This window comes from Takifugu flavidus, chromosome 4 (assembly GCF_003711565.1).
Source record: "Takifugu flavidus isolate HTHZ2018 chromosome 4, ASM371156v2, whole genome shotgun sequence".
Lineage (NCBI taxonomy): Eukaryota > Metazoa > Chordata > Actinopteri > Tetraodontiformes > Tetraodontidae > Takifugu > Takifugu flavidus.
Genome location: NC_079523.1, coordinates 14603230 through 14625028, shown reverse-complemented (window position 1 = coordinate 14625028; position 21799 = coordinate 14603230). Strand labels below are relative to the sequence as shown.

Sequence of the window (21799 nt, the reverse complement as noted above, 5' to 3'; positions counted from 1 at the left end):
ATCAGGAGTGTTTTGGATGTAGAAACTTCTGTTTGAGCAAAAAGGATTTGTTGATGTACCTCATTCACATTCTGTCCAGTGTGAAATCACAGAATCTGAAAACACTGACTTTGATGAGTGTTTAAAACCATTACAAGTGTTTAAACACCATTTAAACATGAATGTGTGAAGAATGTCCAGGTACAGGTGAGTTACTGATGGATGTAAATATGACTGAACACTACTAAAGTGTATTCTGCACTTTGTTGTTCTGTATTTTGTCAACATCTTCCATTCAGCAGGGGCAGAATATCCATAAGGTTTATTGCTTTTTTTCGTCACCACGCTCTTGTTTACGAGGATGATTTCATTCCCGAAGGCCATAATGAACAAAATGAATAATAGTAATGAAATAATGCGCGTTAGCTGGAGAGTTGATGCACACCTTGGTGTCACTGCCTCATCAGTCTTGTTCAGCCATAACAGATCTGTTTAAAAGCCATTTGACCTTTAATTTTACATTATTCTGCCCAAATCAGAAAATGAAAATGAAGGAAAAATAACATTGGTCTCAAGTTTCCCTTGCCCGGATGCGGGTCACCGGGGCCCCCTCCTGGAGCCAGTCCTGGGGGCGGGGCACGTTGGTGAGCGCCTGGTGGCCGGACCTCTGCCCATGGAGTCCAGCCGGGCACAGCCCCAAGAGGCAGCATGGGACCCCCTTCCCGTGGGTTTACCACCTGTAGGGGGGCCAAGGGGGTCGGGTGCATTGTGTGTTGTGTAGCGGCCGAAGGCAGGGACCTTGGCAGTCTGATCCCCGGCTGCATAAACTGGCTCTAGGGACATGGAATGTGACCGCTCTGGTGGGAAAGGAGCCTGAGCTGGTGCGTGAGGTTGAGAAGTTCCGACTAGATAAAGTAGGCCTCACCTCGACGCACAGCAAGGGCTCTGGAACCAGTCTTCTCGAGAGGGGTTGGACTCTCTACCACTCTGGACTTGCCAATGGTGAGAGGCGACGGGCAGGGGTGGCAATTCTGGTTGCTCCCCGGCTCAGTGCCTGGATATTGGAGTTTACCCCGGTGGATGAGAGGGTAGCCTCCCTTCGCCTTCGGGTGGGGGGACGGATCCTGACTGTTGTTTGTGCCTATGGTCCAAACAGCAGTTCAGCATCGATCCCGGGCCGGTGCTGGCCAGTCGAGAATTGCTGTAACATTCTAAATTGCAAGTAGCAGATATGAACAGGGAAATGCTACGTTATCTGCTTATTCTGTTACAAATAATCTGATGAGATAGGTGTGGAGTTAATTCAGTTGGGGATAGACAGATGGAATATTAGTGTTGTTAGTATGATACTTGAGTTCTTTAGATATTGTTTTCAATTCAGGAATCTGCCGCCTTGAGTTGGCTTTTTTTGAAGACAGAAATGTTGACAATAGTGTGGACCAAAGTGGGAAATTCAATTTTATTTAAACGCAAACACACAAACACACACACACACACACACACACAAACACACACACACACACGCATGCACGCACGGACACACGCACACACACACACACACACGCACACACGCACACACACACACACACAACACACACACACACACAACGCATGCACGCACGGACACACGCACACACACACACACACACACGCACACACGCACACACACACACACACACACCACACACACACCACACACACACACACACACACACCTTATTGATGCTTGGTCAGGAACCAGAGAAGGTCCCAAACGGGGGAAAGCTGCCCGTTCAGTCAGCAGGTTCCTCAGACCCAAATCTATCATCACTTCCCATCTTCACTTTGAGGATTTTCTCTTTGATCATGGCCTCCAGCTTGACTTTTTGTATGACATTTAAATAAATGAATTCAGTGAAGAGAGTACTGGTCAAGTTTAGAAAAAAACGTTTTTAAACTGCAACGGTGTCAGTTAATTTCTTTTCTAATTCAAATTAATTTGCTGCCTCATCCAGAGAAAATATGTGTTTGTTTCCAGTTAAAAGCCCTCTTTAACAATACGGCAACTCGGAAAGAGAGAAAACTCCTCTTCTGCTATTTTTCACTGGGTGAGACAAAGGATGGAATGAAAAATGAAATAAAAGAGTAGAAGAGGTGGGAATTAGACTATGTGAGGCTGGAGGATGAAGCATCTCTGATGAAGCTATTACCTTTACCAAGGGATCCCTGCGACACAAATACCGTAATTATGTTTGCTGAGCTTTAGCCTGTAACTGCAGTAACCTGAGCAACTGGCTAACTTTAGCATCGCCGGCATTCTTGCGGCCTTTTCAAACATTTACTTTATATTTATCCGACACTAAATCAGCAGAACTCCAGCACTCCCTACATGACAGCACCACAACAGCTAAACTTCAATGTGTTAGATGAATCATTTCGAGGAGAAGTAAACACATTTTTACAATCAATACAATCTAATGTTGGTCTCTAAATATTGCCATAGCAACTTGCCAATACACATGAGGGCCCTGGTGCCAGGAGATTCACTCATTAGCCAGGACTCCGTACTTCACTACACCACATTCTAGATTAAACATGCCAGAGTTCTGTGCAGCTGGGTGGGCTCTGGATCGAAGGCGGGTCAATTTGCCGTATTTGCTGCATGATCGATGCAGCAGTAACACAAGTAACATGAACATTAAATGAATGAAGCGGTATTATTCAAGGCACCATCGGTAGATTTTCTCATTTAGCAAAAGTGGGCTAAATTTACTTCAAAGAAAAAAATTATAACAGCAATTTTCTATCATTCACTCAACTGAAATATTTTTAGAACATAATTGGATTGAAATACAATAACATAAAGTGCAAAAATCTATGAAGCAAAAACAACACTTTCTTCAAGGAAAAGGCACATGTGCAGTGAAAAATATTTACCTTTAACTTTTAAACTTGAGCTGAGTAATAATTGTAAATGTGTTATTGCAGCTTAATGTTCACTTGTTTGAGGCTGATACTTGGTGGTGTCTCATCTTTTGGACGAGTTCATCAATGTTGGGGGTCCGGCTCTGAGCTGAGGAACTCCTCACAATTGAGTGAAGGTGTTCAGCAGGAAGTCCACTTCTGTGTGATGTTTTGTTCAGCTTCATCAAAGAAAGCAGTTGTTCCCGCAGGTCTGTGCTACCAAACACAGGCAACGTTGGAGCAGCCTGGATGTGTGTCGGGGAGGAAACGGGCAAACTCCGCAGCACCCACTGCCCCATGTGTTGCCTTCAGGGCATCACTGCATTGGAGCTCAATCACCTCCATTTGGAGCTTTGGTGCTGAGCTTTCCACCTCAACCTCAAACGGACGGCTGAGCAGTTCAAACCTGCTTTTTGGTGCTTTTAAGTCAGTGACTCGGCGTGGGAAGTCAGCGGCGAGAACACTCATTTAATCAGCAAACTGTGCGCTCGGGAACACGCTGGTAGAGAGCTTCTCTTTCAGGGTCTGGCAGCTGGGAAAGTGGCTCAAGTTTCCTTTGTGCATCTGTGCCTCCCACAGAGTCCGTTTGGTTCTAAAGGCCTTCACTGTACTGTACATATCAGAGGGGACACCACCCCGACCCTGCAGCTGCAGCTTCATTGCATTCAGATGACTCGGAATGTCCCACAGAAAAGCCGTTTCACACAAGAACCTTTGGTCTGGGAGTTGAGTCGTGTCTTTCCCTTTGCTGTCCAAGAACATCCGATCTCCTCAGGAAGCTGGAAACATCTTTGCAGCACCTTTCCCTGGCTTAGCCATCGCACCTCAGTGTGATGGGGCAAATCACCACGCTGCGTTTGCCACTGGCTCAGAAACGCCTTGAACTGGCGCTGAATTAAACCTTTGGCTCTGATAAAGTTCCCTGCGTGCGTGATGGTGAACATTCCATGTTCCATGTTCAGGGCTTCAGCACACAACGATTCCAGGTGTATGATGCAATGATGAGCTGTCAGTTCAGCCGTAACGTTTTCCTCCTGCATCTTCTCCCGTATCTTGGCCACCAGTCCACTCCTGTGTCCACACATGGCAGCTGCTCCGTCTGTTGTCCAACCCACCAGTTTTTCCCGAGGCAGCTCCATCTCATTTCCACATCTTGACACCTCTTCATACAAATCCTGTCCTGTGGTTGTGCCGTGCACAGGACGTAACGCCAGAAACTCCTCTGTCACGTTGAGGCTGGAGTCCCCTCTAATGTCGCTGCTCTCATCCACAGCCAGGGAAGATGCCATGAAATCTTTCCCCTTTTTCTCCAGCTGCTCTTTTAGATTGAGGGACAACAATGGTGTTTCTGCTCAGGCTCCCGTTTAAAAAGAGTTGCCTTTTGTCTGGGCAAACTTGCTCACAAACTTTAAGCATGCAGTGTTTGATGGAATCCCCCTCTGGAAATGGCCGGGCTGATTGAGCGATCTCTTCTGCCAGAATCAAACTGGCCTTGACAGCAGCCTCGCTTTTCTGAACAGAGCCTGTCCAGATTTGAGGCCTGGTTTTAATTCCTCAACCTTCTGTAGCTTTTGTTCCATGTCCATATTCTTGTCTTTGTCCGCGTGTTTAGCTTCATGATGGCGTCTCAGATGATATTCTTTCATTACCGCCACCCTTTCTCCACTCAGAAGACACCCAGGTTTCCCAGCTGCCTCCGTGAACATGTGCTCCCACTCCCACCTTGTTTGAACCCCCGGTTCTCAGTGTCCACCTTCCCTTTTGCCATTTTATGGGTATCTGAAAGTTAACTTTTGCTGTTATGCTAATGACTACTGAGAAATAATTAAATGAAGCCGCCTCCCGCTCAGACTGTCACCGTTGCATTGTGGGAAATGTAGTATTGGCCTGTGTAAAACATCTGCGGCCTGTAGGCCGGTTCTAATAATAAATCAATATCATCCCGGGGGCCATAGAAAACCCTCGACCTTGACTCTGACATATGAGCTTTAAATGATTTCTTTTGACTCCCATTTATTTGGCTGTTTGGATATCATCTTTGCTAGTGTGTGTGCGCGTGCACGCTCTATGGAACTGGCATAAAGGATGTTAAAATTAGTCTAAATTAGTCTAAATTAAATAAAAATTCATCCATTCATCATTCCCAACAGGCGGTGTTTGATTAGAAACTCTTTCTGAACTCTGGTGCTCTGAAACATCTCCGCTTCCATTTTCAGCTGTTTTTATTCTCAATAACATCAAATCATCCATCCATCCAAATCGTGGTCCTGCTGGACCACCAAAGGACAAACACTTTCCATTTAGCACGGACAAAAAAACCCAAATCCTGTTTAGCAATGAAGCTGTGGGGAGAGTTTGAGGAGCGTTTCTGAGGAACACGCTGCCATATTGGGTCCAAGCTGCTGGGGTTTTTGTTGTTTCCAGGTGAATCGGTGGGCAGCGGCGTTACCGCCTGTCTCTGCCCCCCCCTCTCTCCCCGTGGTCGTGGTCACGCCGGGCATCTTGACTGGTCCCGTTTTAAACAGGTTCTGTTGGGAACAGGTGTTCTCCAGAACTGTATTCCAGGCTGCTGTGCTGAAGGGCTGTTTTCAGTAGCAATAGAGCCAGAGTGTGCCTGCTCCATATGAACCCCCCCAGGCCGTGCTTTCCTCCTGGCTGAGCCATAATCAGCTCTGGATGGACTGGTTCACGCTTGGACTGAGTCAAGATTTGATAGCTTGACTGATTCTTACAGTTTTGGATCAAACCCCCATCTGCTGATTCCAGGAGATCTTTAAAGGATCTCAGAGCTTCAGATTTATGAAGCCTGCTCAGCCCCCGGCAGCGCTGATGAAACCATTTCATTCCTTCAAAAAAGCAGAACATGAAGCTCCAGAAAAGGTTTTTGGATCAAGTTTCCAACAGAACGAGGACAAGTGGGTAAAAGCGCCACTTTAAAGCCTCCAGGCCTCAGAAAACATCCACCTTTAGGATGCCTGACTTTAGAGGATCGTCGGTTCGCTCCGAGCACAAGAACAAACATTTTTAACCTCAGTCCAAGAACATCTGACCTGAAATGATCAGAAACCTTCAGCGTAAAAAGATGGTGGAGAGAAAGCTGCTGGGAGGTTCTCAGAAGAGAAGTGGCATTAAAGCCAGCTGGAAGAGTCCAGCCTGCTTCCTGCTCCTCCAAACAGGCGTCTCCACACCAACACTGAGGAACACGGGCTTCTGTTCTTCCTTCTTCTCTTCTGACTATTGTGTGTTTGATGAATGCAGCATCCACTCACTGTCCCCCCCCCCCCCCCTCATTTACACTGCTCCTGGTTTCACAATGCTCCTCAGACAGATGCAACCAGAGACACTGATGCCGTCAGACAATAAACCTGAGTGTTTTTGTGTCCGGTTATTAACATGTTCCATGCTTTTCCTTCTGCAACAGTTCATCACACCTGCTCAGGGAAACCTCGGTGTAAAGGAGGTGAAGCCGTGCCTCAGTGACTCTACTTTGGTGTTTTAGAAACTAACAGTTATTAGATGAATATACAGTGTGCACGTACGCGCACACGTGTGTATAAACACTTAATACACGCGTGTGCGTGGATGTAGACTTTTTAGTACTTTGGGTTCATAGACTTTTTAGTATTTTGCAGATACGTGTCTGTATATAAACCAGATCCTCCTGTAATAAAGAACTAAAGGCTGACTGTTGTCACGTGACCTGTCTCCGTCTGTGTCCGATGATGGAACCTGCCTGGAACATCTGGTCCACAGAAAAAGCAAAACAGCTCACATTGACAGTTTCAGTCGTCATCAGAATTCATCAAAAATATTTAAACCAACAAACTACACACAGAATCGCAAAGTTTAGAGCGACAGGTGAAGATTTAAAGCTCAACGCAGCTGAAGAAGTTCCAAAAAGGAGAAATATCATGTGGTGCTTTACCGCCACCCGGTGGACACACGTGGAACTGCAGACAATAGTTAAACGCGCTCCGGCACATTCTGACCTCTGCTGCTCCTCCTGGACTCCAGGGCTGCAGAAATATGCTGCTTTTACAAGTCTTTCAAATCTGTCAAGCATCATAAATCTTATTTATTTAACCAGGTTGAATAATGGCGGAGAATGGTGTCCGAAAAGCGTCTTTATTTTAAAGTGAACAAGAACAGTTCGGTCCGCGTTCACAGAGAGGCGGAGAGACCTCGAGAGTCCAAAACAAGTCCGCGAGGAAAACTCTCAAAAATAGTCAAGCCACAGAAGTCAGGGTTTGGTGATGAAAACACTCCGCCGCTGGCAGACGGGAGTTCTGTCCTTAAATCTAACGGGAGATTGAAGAGAGACCGCAGGTGCGTGTGTCTGCGGGGCCAGCTGTGGCTGTGAGCGGCTCCTTCACGCCCCCTGCAGGTAGACACCAGCAACAACTGTCCCAGAAACTGGGAACCCAACAACCAGTTTTTAAAAGTATTCCTTTCAGACTAAGCAGGAAGACTGAAGACCGACAAGGTGAGTGGAAACGAAGAGCATTATTGAAAAGAATTGACAGTTGTGTTTGGAGATAAAATCAAGATTTGATTCAACTAGACTTCATACTTAGTTTTAGCACAAAACATCGTTATACATTATAAATGAAGATGTCTTATTTAACATTCTTATAGTCTGGCTTTAGTTATAGTTGAATAGTCTTTCTAAGTGAAGTTTAGTTTATTTTTCTGCTCTTTGCTACTGATCCTAAAAGAACTTTAAACCCTCCCAGAATGCTTTAATGGTAGTAATATATACGCCATAAATCTGTTGATTAGGTTTTAAAAGTGAAAGTGAAAGTATTCTGTTCAGACGAAGCAGGAAGAGCGACATTTTGTGACAGGTGAAAAGCTCATAAAGTTATTAGAGTTGTTCAACAGTCCAGGTTACAGCTGGATATTTTGGTATTATTTAAGACAATTAACTTTAAAAATAATTAAATAAATCCACACAGGATCACAGGACACCAACAGGATTTTGGTTCATGTTGCACGTTTTCTCACAGTGGTTTATTGTTCTATGTTGTGGAACCACTGTGAAAGAAATGCAGGAGTGGGTGTCATTTCTTTCATCTATTTTAAATAGAGCAGTGATCTTTGAGGACTTGGATCATAGAAATAATTGAAGAGGGGAACAAAGGAGGGAAGTTAAAAAGTCCTGACTAGTATGTTTATGTAGCACCAGATAATTTAGTGGCTGAGCTGAAGACAGTCCTTTCACCATGTTGGCCTGTGGAAAACCAGTGTTGTCGGCCCGTTGGACCAGCGTCCCCGTCGTTGCCGGACCACCGTTGGCCACCAGTTGGGTTTTGGGATCAAAGTGGGGGCGTTTCCTGTATCCGGTTCTCCTCACGGATCCATGACTACAACATGTTGCTGCAAGTGCAGAGACGTTTGCTCTGGAAAGAACTTTAGAGCACATTCAGTGCTGCAGGATGAGGGGCTGGAAAAGGTGCCAGTTCTTTTCTCACTGCAGGGAACAGTTAAAAAAAGCAGCTTAAACTCTGAAAACATGAAAATGATACAGAGACATCATTGATTTATTTATTCAGTTGTTATCCAGAATGGATTAGAAATGTTCCTGTTTGATAAAAATGCAGTGAATTGGGATTATTTAACTACAACCTCTACAGATTATTTACCTTCATCACAGTCTCATCACTATTTCTGATGTTTCCTCAGGATGGACGAGGACAGAGCAGAGTCCACAGTGCCCAGCTGTGTGTCCCTGAAGAGTTTCCACTCCAAAGACGAACCTTTAAAGTTCGGTATTGGACCTCAAGGCTCACCTTTAAAGTAAGGTTTTCTGAACCACATAATTCTACCTTAGAACATTTCACAACCATACAAAACATCATTTTGTAGGTATTAGCCTCCACTATCGTGAAAAATGAAATTAATGAAACGGTGCACCAACATGTCAGGCGTTCACTCCCATTAACTCCCATGTTAATTTTAGTGTGGTAAATCTTTTAAAACTGAAAATTGCTTGTGTTTTTAACTGGTCATTTCTCCTACATGGGTTAACATCATCTCACTAAAATTCCTAGGCATATATTTTAAAGTTTCCCAACAATATCCATCATTGCAGAGTGCTCCAGCTCTCCATTTAGATACGGATGTCCCCCGCCTCCCCCGGGACATGGTCAAAGCTCTCCCGGAGGTGTGAGTTGAAGCTCCTTCTGACAGGGGACTCCGCCAGGTGTTCCCAGCAGACCCTCACAATACGTTTAGGTCTGCCGGGTCTGTCCGGCATCCTTCCCCACCAACAGAGCCAACTCACCACCAGGTGGTGATCAGTTGACAGCTCCACCCCCCTCTTCACCCGAGTGTCCAGAACATGCGGCTGCAAATCCGATGACGCGACCACAAAGTCGATCATCGATCTGCAGCCTAAGGCGTCCTGGTGCCAAGTGCACATGTGGACGCCTTTATGCCTGAACAAGGTGTTTGTTATGGACAATCTGAGATGAGCACAGAAGTCCAATACCCTCCTGGGCTACCACCTTATCGTGGTGGAGGGGTTTGCCTGTCCCAATGATCCTAGGAGCTCCGTTGTCTGGGGCTTTATGACCCTCGTAGGGCCACCCATGGCAAACAGGTCCTAGGTGAGGGACCAGACAAAGCGTAGCCCAGGACCCCCAATGATGAAAAAGATTCTTGGTGCCAAGTTTCCCTTGCCCGGATGCGGGTCACCGGGGCCCCCTCCTCGAGCCAGGCCTGGGGGTGGGGCACGTTGGCGAGCGCCTGGTGGCCGGACCTCTGCCCAGGGAGTCCGGCCGGGCACAGCCCGAAGAGGCAACAGGGGACCCCCTTCCCGTGGGCTCACCACCTGTAGGGGGGCCAAGGGGGTCGGGTGCATTGTGTGTTGGGTAGCGGCCGAAGGCAGGGACCTTGGCGGTCTGATCCCCGGCTGCATAAACTGGCTCTAGGGACATGGAATGTCACCTCTCTGGTGGGAAAGGAGCCTGAGCTGGTGTGCGAGGTTGAGAAGTTCCGACTAGATATAGTCGGCCTCACCTCGACGCACAACAAGGGCTCTGGAACCAGTCTACTCGAGAGGGGTTGGACTCTCTACCACTCTGGAGTTGCCGATGGTGAGAGGCAACGGGCAGGGGTGGCAATTCTGGTTGCTCCCCGGCTCAGTGCCGGGATATTGGAGTTTACCCCGGGGATGAGAGGGTAGCCTCCCTTCGCCTTTGGGTGGGGGGACGGATCCTGTGGCCCAAACAGCAGTTCAGTGTATCCACCCTTTTTGGAGTCCTTAGAGGGAGTGCTGGAGAGTGCTCCTCCTGGGGGCTCCCTCCTCCTCCTGGGTGACTTCAATGCTCACGTTGGCAATGACAGTGTGACCTGGAGAGGTGTGATTGGAAGAACAGGGGGGCCCCCTGATCTGAAATGTTCCTGTTTGATAAAAATGCAGCGAATTGGGATTATTGAACTACAACCTCTACAGATTATTTACCTTCATCACAGTCTCATCACTATTTCTGATGTTTCCTCAGGATGGACGAGGACAGAGCAGAGTCCACAGTGCCCAGCTGGGTGTCCCTGAAGAGTGACCACTCCAAAGGCCACCCTTTAAAGTTCGGTATTGGACCTCAAGGCTCACCTTTAAAGTAAGGTTTTCTGAACCACATAACTCTGCCTTAGAACATTTCACAACCATACAAAACATAATTTTGTGGGTATTAGCCTCTACTATCGTGAAAAATGAAATTCATCAGGTCCTTAAAATGAAACGGTGCACCAACATGTCAGGCGTTCGCTCCCATTAACTCCCATGTTAATTTTAGTGTGGTAAATCTTTTAAAACTGAAAATTGCTTGTGTTTTTAACTGGTCATTTCTCCTACATGGGTTAACATCATCTCACAAAAATTCCTAGGCATATATTTTAAAGTTTCCAACAATATCCATCATTGCAGAGTGTTCCAGCTCTCCATTTAGATACGGATGTCCCCCGCCTCCCCCGGGACATGGTCAAAGCTCTCCCGGAGGTGTGAGTTGAAGCTCCTTCTGACAGGGGACTCCGCCAGGCGTTCCCAGCAGACCCTCACAATACGTTTGGGTCTGCCGGGTCTGTCCGGCATCCTTCCCCACCAACAGAGCCAACTCACCACCAGGTGGTGATCAGTTGACAGCTCTGCCCCTCTCTTCACCCGAGTGTCCAGAACATGCGGCTGCAAATCCGATGACGCGACCACAAAGTCGATCATCGATCTGCGGCCTAAGACATCCTGGTGCCAAGTGCACATGTGGACGCCTTTATGCCTGAACAAGGTGTTTGTTATGGACAATCTGAGATGAGCACAGAAGTCCAATACCCTCCTGGGCTACCACCTTATCGTGGTGGAGGGGTTTGCCTGTCCCAATGATCCTAGGAGCTCTGTTGTCTGGGGCTTTATGACCCTCGTAGGGCCACCCATGGCAAACAGGTCCTAGGTGAGGGACCAGACAAAGCGTAGCCCAGGACCCCCAATGATGAAAAAGATTCTTGGTGCCAAGTTTCCCTTGCCCGGATGCGGGTCACTGGGGCCCCCTCCTGGAGCCAGGCCTGGGGGTGGGGCACGTTGGCGAGCGCCTGGTGGCCGGACCTCTGCCCAGGGAGTCCGGCCGGGCACAGCCCGAAGAGGCAACAGGGGACCCCCTTCCCGTGGGCTCACCACCTGCAGGAGGGGCGAGGGGGGGTTGGGTGCATTGTGTGTTGGGTAGCGGCTGAAGGCAGGGACCTTGGCGGTCTGATCCCCGGCTGCATAAACTGGCTCTAGGGACATGGAATGTCACCTCTCTGGTGGGAAAGGAGCCTGAGCTGGTGCGCGAGGTTGAGAAGTTCCGACTAGATATAGTCGGCCTCACCTCGACGCACAGCAAGGGCTCTGGAACCAGTCTACTCGAGAGGGGTTGGACTCTCTACCACTCTGGACTTGCCGATGGTGAGAGGCGACGGGCAGGGGTGGCAATTCTGGTTGCTCCCCGGCTCAGTGCCGGGATATTGGAGTTTACCCCGGTGGATGAGAGGGTAGCCTCCCTTCGCCTTCGGGTGGGGGGACGGATCCTGACTGTTGTTTGTGCCTATGGCCCAAACAGCAGTTCAGTGTATCCACCCTTTTTGGAGTCCTTAGAGGGAGTGCTGGAGAATGCTCCTCCTGGGGGCTCCCTCCTCCTCCTGGGTGACTTCAATGCTCACGTTGGCAATGACAGTGTGACCTGGAGAGGTGTGATTGGGAAGAACAGGGGGGCCCCCTGATCTGAAATGTTCCTGTTTGATAAAAATGCAGCGAATTGGGATTATTTAGCTACAACCTCTACAGATTATTTACCTTCATCACAGTCTCATCACTATTTCTGATGTTTCCTCAGGATGGACGAGGACAGAGCAGAGTCCACAGTGCCCAGCTGGGTGTCCCTGAAGAGTGACCACTCCAAAGTCGACCCTTTAGATTTCGGTATTGGACCTCAAGGCTCACCTTTAAAGTAAGGTTTTCTGAACCACATAACTCTGCCTTAGAACATTTCACAACCATACAAAACATCATTTTGTGGGTATTAGCCTCCACTATCGTGAAAAATGAAATTCATTAGGTCCTTAAAATGAAACGGTGCACCAACATGTCAGGCGTTCGTTCCCATTAACCCCCATGTTAATTTTAGTGTGGTAGATCTTTTAAAACTGAAAATTGCTTGTGTTTTTAACTGGTCATTTCTCCTACATGGGTTAACATCATCTCACAAAAATTCCTAGGCATATATTTTAAAGTTTCCCAACAATATCCATCATTGCAGAGTGCTCCAGCTCTCCATTTAGATACGGATGGGTAAGACATGTCAGGTCTGTGCAGCTTGTTCTGCCACACTGTTCCACCACATGTCATGAAAATTCATTAAAAAGTCTATTTATAAGGCTCCTGGTTCTAATAAACCCATAGACAACAATATCAGTCATTTCTAAATGGTTGAAATAAGCTTTTGAATACGCGTGACCTCTGTGCTATTTAATGATCAGTTTCAGAGACCAGACTACTGTATTTGGAGCATAAATGGAGAACTTTTGTTCTATTCTATGAGTTTATATTCCTGATTTGGCACTTATTTTTAACATAAATTCACAATGAGGAAAAGCCACTAAACACTTAAATCAAATACACTTTTCTCCAACTAAATGAGCTTGTTAGAACCTAAATAACTTTATATTTTTTGCTCAGTGTTCATTCAATCTTCAACTGTCAGAGCAAACTGAAAGTAGAAGTGAACGCAGCCTTTCTTAGGCATTGCTAACGCCCAGTAGACATGTATAACCACTATTCCCATTTTTGACAGGTATCAGAAACGGTCTGCTTCCATTGGAGATTCCTCCTGTCCCAAGGGTGAAAAGAAACGGAGAACTGAACTGCAGACCGCCGACCTGAACAACAGCGTCTCACGTAAGCTCGTACATTTGTATTAATAAGATACTTTTGGGTCGGAATAAAGGAACAACTTGTGTATTTACAATGTGCAAGAGAAGATCCAGAGAGCTCTTGTTTGGTTCCACTGGAACCCCTGGACCCTCTTCAGACCTTCCTAAATGCTTAGACAGTATTTAGCAACATTTAGTCATTTAGTTCTGGAAAGTGTTAAAGAGCTGAAGGCAGGTGACCTTTACAGGACAATGGGTCTGCTGAGTATGATGTGTTTGGAGAAGGTTTGATGTGTTTTTCTAAATATCATCCAGCTTTTACCAGCTGTTTAGTCCAAGCAAACTCTTGGAAGACATGGAAATGGTTGTTATAGACTAAATTACATTGAAACCCAATGAAATAAAAGAATAGGTGTACATAAGAAGACATAACATTTCAAACTGACAGTGAGATGGGTCATGACCCGACTGTTGCTTCTATCATTCAAACATGACAGAATATTTTCCAGTTGAGGACATCTGTGTTACTGCTGTAGATGACAATTGTAAAAGGATTTAAAAGATTGTTTGTTTTAGAGGGTGGTGAACTGCAGGAGGTGATAGAAGGTCATAAGATCAGTCTGAAGAGAAGATGTGAACATGTGACTGAAGGAACTAATGAAGCAGGAAGTGGAACCCCGCTGAACAAGATCTACACTGAGCTCTACATCACTGAGGGACAAAGTGAGGAGGTGGACACACAACATGAGGTGAGACAGCTTGAGAGAACCTCCAAGAAGAACATCCAGGACACTCCAATCAAGTGCCAGGACATCTTCAAAGTCTTATCTGAGCAACAGAGACACATCAGAGTGGTTCTGACCAACGGTGTCGCCGGCGTTGGAAAAACCTTCTCAGTGCAGAAGTTCAGTCTGGACTGGGCAGAAGGTTTGGAGAACCAAGACATCAGTCTGGTGCTTCCGCTCTCATGCAGGGAGCTGAACTTGATCAGAGATGAGCAGCACAGTCTTCTCTCACTGCTTCATGTTTTCCATCCAACATTACAGAAGATCAGAGCAGAAGATCTGACTGTCTGGAAACTTCTGTTCATCTTTGATGGCCTGGATGAAAGCAGATTTTCACTGGGTTTCAACAAGCATCAGGTCATCTCTGATGTCACACAAGTATCGTCCGTTGGCGTGCTCCTGGTGAACCTCATCCAGGGGAACCTGCTTCCCTCAGCTCTCATCTGGATCACCTCCAGACCTGCAGCAGCCTATCAGATTCCTCCCTCGTGTGTTGACAGGATCACAGAAGTACGAGGCTTCACTGACTCCCAGAAGGAGGAGTACTTCAGGAGGAGGTTCAGTGATGAAGATCTGTCCAAGAGAATCATCTCACACATCAAGGCCTCCAGGAGCCTCCACATCATGTGTCTGATCCCAGTTTTCTGCTGGATCACTGCTATAGTTCTGGAGGACATGATGACCAGAGACCAGAGAGGAGAGCTGCCCCAAACCCTGACTGACCTCTACTCACACTTCCTGAGGTTCAGATAAAGAGGAAGAAGCAGAAGTATGGAGGAAAGCAGAGACCAGAGAAACTGACTAAGGCTGATAAAAACTCCTTCTGAAGTTGGGTCGGCTGGCGTTTGAACATCTGGAGAAAGGAACATCATGTTCTACTCAGAAGACCTGGAGCGATGTGGACTGGACGTCTCCGAGGTGTCGGTGTACTCAGGAGTTTGTACAGAGATCTTCAAGAGAGAGAGTGTGATCTTCCAGAAATCAGTCTACTGCTTTGTTCATCTGAGCATTCAGGAGTTTCTGGCTGCCGTCTACATGTTCCACTGTTACACCAGGAAAGACACAGCGGTTATAAGTCAGTTCCTAAAATATTCTGAACCAAACCCCTTTACCAGGTTAACATTGTTGTTTGCAAAAACAATCCAGTCACATCTCTTGATGACTTCCTCAGGAGAGCACTAATGAAATCTCTCAAAAGTGAAAATGGCCACCTGGACTTGTTTGTTCGCTTCCTTCATGGTCTCTCTCTGGAGTCCAATCAGAGGATCTTGGGTGGACTGTTGGATCAGAGGAACAGCCACCCAGAAACCATCCAGAAGGTCCTCAACAACCTGAAGGAGGAGAACAGTGATGAAATCTCCCCAGACAGAAGCATCAACATCTTCCACTGTCTGATGGAGATGAAGGATCAGTCAGTCCATCAGGAGATCCAAGAGTTCCTGAAGTCAGAGAAGAAATCAGAGAGGAGACTGTCAGAGATCCACTGTTCAGCTCTGGCCTACCTGCTGCAGATGTCAGAGGAGGTTCTGGATGAGCTGAACCTGCAGCAGTACAACACCTCAGATGAGGGACGACGTCGCCTGATTCCAGCTGTGAGGAACTGCAGGAAGGTCGTGTAAGTAAAGATTTTTAGGGCCGGACATCGGCGTTTAAATCAAGCGAGTGGATCATGTCAGGTAGCAATACCCCCTCCAGTGGTCATTCCTTCAATTCTTTATCTCCATTGCAGCGTCCATAAATTAAAAAAAACAACAATTCATCCAGAAATGTTCAACACTGGCTGGATATAAGTTCAAAGGTCAATCCAGACAAACCAACATAAGGCAGGAATAATAGGAGCCACAAGTTAACTGACTATCATGAAATTACTGTCATGTCATTAAATAACTTTTGTTTGTTTGTATACATCGTATTCTAACGACAGAAAAACACATTTTAACTAATGACACGTGACTATTTTGCTTCATTTGTTCAACGTAAAAACAGCCGGCCTCGTTGGTTTAAATGGGTGTTTTAGGTCTTTGTGGCGGTTCCGTTTGGAGCCTTTATGTGACCCACAAAGTTGTTTGACCCTTTCCACACCCGTTAGGTGGCAACTTCATCACTAGCAACAAAAGGTGCAGTGAAAATGATTTGAAGGGAAACAGGCAGATAGAACAGAAGCTGAGGGCAATCGATGCAACCAGAGACTCTGATGTCATCGATCGGATCGCTGAATTAAGACTTGACGCACCATCGTACAAATTGGATGAAATGCAAAATATCCAAAGAGCCGATAGACAGATAAAAAGATGCACGTTTCTTTAAACCATTTGCTACAATCATTTTAAATATTGAGTAATTATGAGCTGTTCTAAAATAAGACAAATGTTGAGAATAATTCAGTTGCATTTCAGATCTGATGGTCGTTCAAACTGTTGCTCTACGGTGTTGAATTTAGCTTTTCCAGGAAATGAGCTACATTTGTGTTGAGGTAGATTCTCAGATAAGTTGATGAGAAATCCCAAAGTTTGACTCACTATTTTTGTTTCATACACAACAGACTGTCTGATAGTGTTCTTTCAACGAGTCATTGTGAAGTTGTGGCCTCAGCAATGACGTCAAACCCTTCTCATCTACGGGAGCTGAGCTTAAGCGGGAACAAAAGCCTGACAGATGCCAGAGTAAAGTTACTGTCTTCTGCAATGATGCATCCAAACTGCAGACTGGAGACGCTCAGGTCAGGAGGCCTCTGTTGGTCTTTTCTAAATTTCTTTACATTTTCTGCTTTTCTCTTCATTTTCAGATTTAGAAATGTGTTTTTATTTGCCCCATTTATTCCTTTTCCAGGCTGTCACACTGCAGGTTATCAGAGATCAGCTGTGACTCTCTGGCCTCGGCGCTGAGGTCCAATCCCTCCCATCTGAGGGTTCTGGACCTGAGCTACATCAGTCTAGAGGATCCAGGAGTGAAGCTGCTCTGTGGTGCTCTCCAGGATCCTCTCTGTGAGCTGGAGACTCTCAGGTCAGTCAGAGATGATCCAGTACTTTCCCAGGTGTAACTTAGACAATAAATGTTTACATGTTTGATCTTTGTTATAAACGTAGTGTTACAGTTCTCAGAAAAAAGACCACACAGGACAGATTTGCAGTATTAAATTGGTTGTGGAAATCTGTCCCATGTGAGGATGGTCATCAATGACTAGAAAGGAAGTATCAGTTGTAGATTTGTCTTGTTTTATTTTAGGCTGGCCACAAAACCGCCCAAACATTCAGACCAATCAAAAATGGTTCTTCCTGTCTTTTAAAGATCAGAAGGAAAACTAGAAACCCCAAAAAGAAAGCTGCTGCAGTGTGCCATGCCCCTTCTCTCCTGAGAAAAGCCATCCCAAAAAAGAGAAAAGCCCAAGTGTGAAGTGAGCCCCCTGTTAAACCTTGGTACCGAAAGCCTGCAGTCATTCTCATCTTAGGTGGCTTCATTCCAGCCAGAAGCCCAAACCTGCCTCCCTCTTAAGGGGCAGCAGGTCAGTCCAACCACAGAAACCTTCATGAAGATCTGAAGCTTTCAGCATCCACAATTGTTGCACCTCACTTCCATTGGAGTCCAAATCAGAAGTCAACAAGTTGATTCTACACCGATTCTACACAATGCAACCATTTTAAAAAGGTTTCCATCCATAAGTTTTCACACATTTTTATATAAATCTGTTTGTTCATTGCCTCCTTCTTTTGTAATGGTCATTAAAGAAAATGACCTTATTTGAGTTTTTCTCCTCACAAATATGACTTTCTATGAACGATGCAATAAATGCAGCTTGCAATCTAAGACAATATGGAAGTATGTGTATATAATAGTAGTGGAAGTAGCTCATAAAATAATACATTTGCTCTTCTCATCGAATCTTTCTATGTTATTAAAGAAAAACCTGCTCTTAGTCAACAACATCTAAGACATCAACAAAAATCCTAATTTTCTACAATCTAATATAAAACAGTAGAGAAGAGTCTTTCTGCAGAGACCTGGTGGCAGGAATGCAGAAGTATCACCTGCTCAACTTGGAAGGTGGAGCAGAAACCACCAGCTGAGAAGGTCCTCAGCGAGAGGAAGTGGTGGAGAACCATGAAACTTGCTAAGCTCCACCTCAGCTCCAGAGACGGGCTGAGCTGGAGCTGTGGCACCAGGTATCGCCCAGAAGAGCCTCCAACAAACAAGCTCTTCTCTTGGGAGGAGAGGGCTTTGAATCTCAGCTCAGTGTGCTTGTCTCTAGTAGGTGGCAGCTGCACCTTTTCCTGAGGTCCTTGTTGATGCCCTGAGGGGAATTGATGCTCCTGCAATTTTGGCAGCATTGAGCTTGCAGTGGGGCAATCAAACACACTGTGGGGGGGCTCTCTTTCCTTCTCTCATCTGGAGAACAAGTGACACCAGCTGCCAATCATTGTTGGAGAAATGTGCAGTCAGGGGAACGATGCGTCCAGACTATAGCCACCCTTCCAGCATCCAGCAGTGTCTAAAACCTTTGATTTGGTTTCACCAGAGAGTGTAGGGATTGCAGGGTCGCTGCAGCATCGCCCACAAGCTATCAGGAGTGGGTCGCTTTGTCCCAACTCCTGACAAGAGTTGAGTGCTATTGAGAAATGTGGTCTCACAAACTTGGAAGGTATTTTGACCTACACACACTTTACATACGCTGTAGATCTTGTCCAACCGCCCTGAAAGAACCCAAAATAGGAACATACGGCAGATAAGCCGGTGCAGGACCAGAGGTTTGTTGCTTGTAAGCTGTGTTTTGCTCTGGTACATGATTTTTTTATTTGTCTTCTCTAAAATAATTGTTATTTTAGCCTAAGGGGCTGCAGGTTATCAGAGACCAGCTGTGATTCTGTGGCCTCAGCTCTGAAGTCCAACCCTCCCATCTGAGGGTTCTGGACCTGAGCAAAAACACGTTGCAGGATTCAGGAGTGAAGCGGCTCTGTTCTGGACTGGAGAGTCCAAACTGTAAACTGGAGAGGCTCAGGTCAGTCTTCATTTTTCTACCTATATACCAGCTGCTAAGATGGTGAAGTGAGGCTGTTCTCAACACTGCTGTGATGCACCACATTAAAAAAATTCCTTGTAATATCGTGAATTCAGGTCTGACCCAACTAAGAACTAACGTAGGTTTAGTACTGACGCAGATAACATGCAGACCTGCACCGTATAACCTCATCCTGCATTTTTCAGATTGATTGACTGCAGTTATCAGAGATCAGCTGTGGCTCTCTGGCCTCGGCGCTGAGGTCCAATCCCTCCCATCTCAGAGAACTGGACCTGAGTGGGAACCAGCTGAAGGATTCAGGAGTGAAGCTGCTCTGTGGTTTTCTCCACTTTCCAAACTGCCGACTGGAAACTCTGAGGTAAACACCATTCTCAAAAATGTCCATTATTCCATCCGAGGGTCCTCACACTTTCTGAGTGTGTGTGTTGTGCCCAGTTCCTTCAGGAGGGAGGGCCACACGGGGACCACTTATTCATGATAAATTGATTTAAGGACAATGAAAAAGCCGACAGATGGTAACCAAAATTAGACAAAACTAGGTGAGGGTGCCTGGTAGACACCAGCCAACGAGGAGGGAGATGGTGAGGGAGACAGGAAGTCATCTAAGACAGGTTGTGCCTTTAAAGATGAGCCACAGGTGAGATGGATCTCCATGATGAGATGGGAGGGAAAGAGGTGGGAGAACCTGGGAAGAGTGAGGGCCAGAACAATATATATTCTCCTTTGGAACAGTGCAAACCTGAGAGGTTGGAATTGTGGTAATTACATATTACTATCATTTTTTAACCTGTAACTAAATTAAATATTTACAGATCATGCCTTTGATTAACCTTTCAGATTAATACTGGTTTCACTTATAACCTTATAAAAGTTTCCCTTCTTTATTTAGATTAAGGAGCTGCAGCTTATCAGAGACCAGCTGTGATTCTGTGGCCTCAGCTCTGAAGTCCAACCCTCCCATCTGAGGGTTCTGGACCTGAGCTACAACCCGTTGCAGGATTCAGGAGTGAAGCGGCTCTGTTCTGGACTGGAGAGTCCAAACTGTAAACTGGAGAGGCTCAGGTCAGTCTTCATTTTTCTACCTATATACCAGCTGCTAAGATGGTGAGTGAGGCTGTTCTCAACACTGCTGTGATGCACGACATTAAAAAAATCCTTGGAATATCGTGAATTCAGGTCTGACCCAACTAAGAACTAACGTAGGTTTAGTACTGACGCAGATAACATGCAGACCTGCACCGTATAACCTCATCCTGCATTTTTCAGATTAGACTACTGCAGCTTATCAGAGATCAGCTGTGACTCTCTGGCCTCGGCGCTGAGGTCCATCCCTCCCATCTCAGAGAACTGGACCTGAGTAAGAACCAGCTGAAGGATTCAGTAGTGAAGCTGCTGTCTCCTCTCGTAGAGAATCCACACTATGGGCTGGAGACATTGAGACATGGCTGGTTGAAGCCAGTCAACTCCCGCTCATCTGCTGCATCACTCACTGACCACTGGTGAAGAGCATCTGTGGAAACATCTGCCGTCTACTCCCTCCATAGATGAAAAATTCAGTTTTAAAAAGCGCTGGTGGACTTTCAGGAGATCAGTCGATGGTCGACAAAGCAGAAGCAGCTTCGCCTTGAAGTTAAATTAGTTCCTGGTATCACACAATGCATCTTTATAAAGTTCTAAATGGCTCCTCGGCCACTCTTAGAAGCATGGAAACATTCTCTTAATTGTCTCTTCAAATGTCTGTATTATACGTTACTATTTTACATCATGCCTTCAGAATCTTTAGGGTTTAGTATTTACTGTCTCTGTGACATGGAGCATTGGAATATTTCAGCTGCAGCCAGCAAAAACCCATCAGAATGACGGCTATCGGTGGGAACCGCAGGTCATTTGACTTTAGTCAGTCTGTTCAATGTTATAGGATTTATTGCAATCTAATAAAAACTATGAATAAATGTGGGAATAGGAAATAAAAAGAAGCAAAATGACCAAATAAATCTCCCATGAATACTGTAAATTTTAAGATGAGAACCTGCTGCACTGTGCCGTGCCCCTTCTCTATTGAGAAAAGCCCAAGTGTGTCCTTCAGTCACCTCAGACATTCAGCCAGCTTTTAATACCTTTGTTCAAGCCCAGAACGCCCTGGATTATTCCCACTGAAGATGGAAAAGCAGGTGGAAAACATGAGTTATTGTTAACTGTACTGGTGTATGACTAGAGCGCATTACTGGACCACTATAAACTGTTGTTTGTGGTTTTTCTTTCTTTGTGGAGATTAACACATTAAAAATAAATTGCACTGGTTCAGCAGTTGATCTTGTTTTCTTATTTGACCTGTACGACACAATTTCACAAAGCTAAATATACATTTTTACAGAATAGTTTTATCCTTCCGATTACCAGCACCAGCTATTCAGAATATATAATGTAGTGGGTTTAAAATGAACTGAATGATGTCTGCCTTGTCTCTCCTCTACCTGTCCTCCCCCTTCTCCTCCTCTCTCCCTACCCACCCCCCCCCATGAGCAGGACCAACCCCCCCCCCCCCCCCCCCCCCATATGAGCCTGGTCCTGCTCAAGGTTTCTTCCTGTTAAAGGGGAGATTTTCCTGTTGATTGTTAGGGATCAGGCCCTGGGATTCTGCATAGCACCAAGTTTGACTACAACAGACATTACAAATAAA

The 21799-nt window shown here is 45.9% G+C and overlaps 3 protein-coding genes and 1 long non-coding RNA gene across 31 annotated transcripts in view; 3 read left to right on the top strand and 1 right to left on the bottom strand.

The window, feature by feature from the left end:
- Positions 1–21799, bottom strand: part of LOC130524710 (NACHT, LRR and PYD domains-containing protein 12-like) — a 337155-nt gene that overhangs the window by 148460 nt on the left and 166896 nt on the right. The window lies entirely within an intron of this gene.
- The window catches only part of LOC130524718 (ribonuclease inhibitor-like), a 158254-nt gene that overhangs the window by 32120 nt on the left and 104335 nt on the right, over positions 1–21799 (top strand). For 2 of the 4 annotated variants that reach the window (XM_057031126.1, XM_057031125.1), the window contains exons 2-3: positions 16648–16824; positions 16935–17108. The exons of 1 other annotated variant lie outside the window; for it this stretch is intronic. In XM_057031126.1, the coding sequence (XP_056887106.1) occupies positions 16648–16824; positions 16935–17108 (351 nt within the window). Of the gene's footprint in view, positions 1–14943; positions 15721–16647; positions 16825–16934; positions 17109–21799 lie in introns of those variants that run through there. One more of the 4 variants, XM_057031124.1, reaches the window with a different exon arrangement.
- Positions 7378–14873, top strand: LOC130524729 (protein NLRC3-like). 6 transcript variants are annotated; one of them, XM_057031145.1, is made up of 6 exons: positions 7384–7405; positions 8605–8718; positions 10428–10541; positions 12285–12398; positions 13242–13345; positions 13897–14873. In XM_057031145.1, the coding sequence occupies exons 2-6, from the start codon at positions 8606–8608 to the stop codon at positions 14856–14858; spliced, it is 1407 nt and encodes a 468-aa protein (XP_056887125.1). In that variant the 5' UTR covers positions 7384–7405; position 8605; the 3' UTR covers positions 14859–14873. The 6 variants fall into 6 exon arrangements, with proteins under 6 accessions (XP_056887129.1, XP_056887125.1, XP_056887130.1 ...); XM_057031147.1 differs by lacking the exon at positions 7384–7405 and adding an exon at positions 9014–9087 and having other exon boundaries at positions 8624–8718; XM_057031149.1 differs by lacking the exon at positions 8605–8718 and having other exon boundaries at positions 7378–7405.
- Positions 20072–20895, top strand: LOC130524760 (uncharacterized). Its single transcript, XR_008950231.1, has 2 exons — positions 20072–20181; positions 20386–20895. It is a non-coding gene; the product is annotated as an uncharacterized LOC130524760 (long non-coding RNA).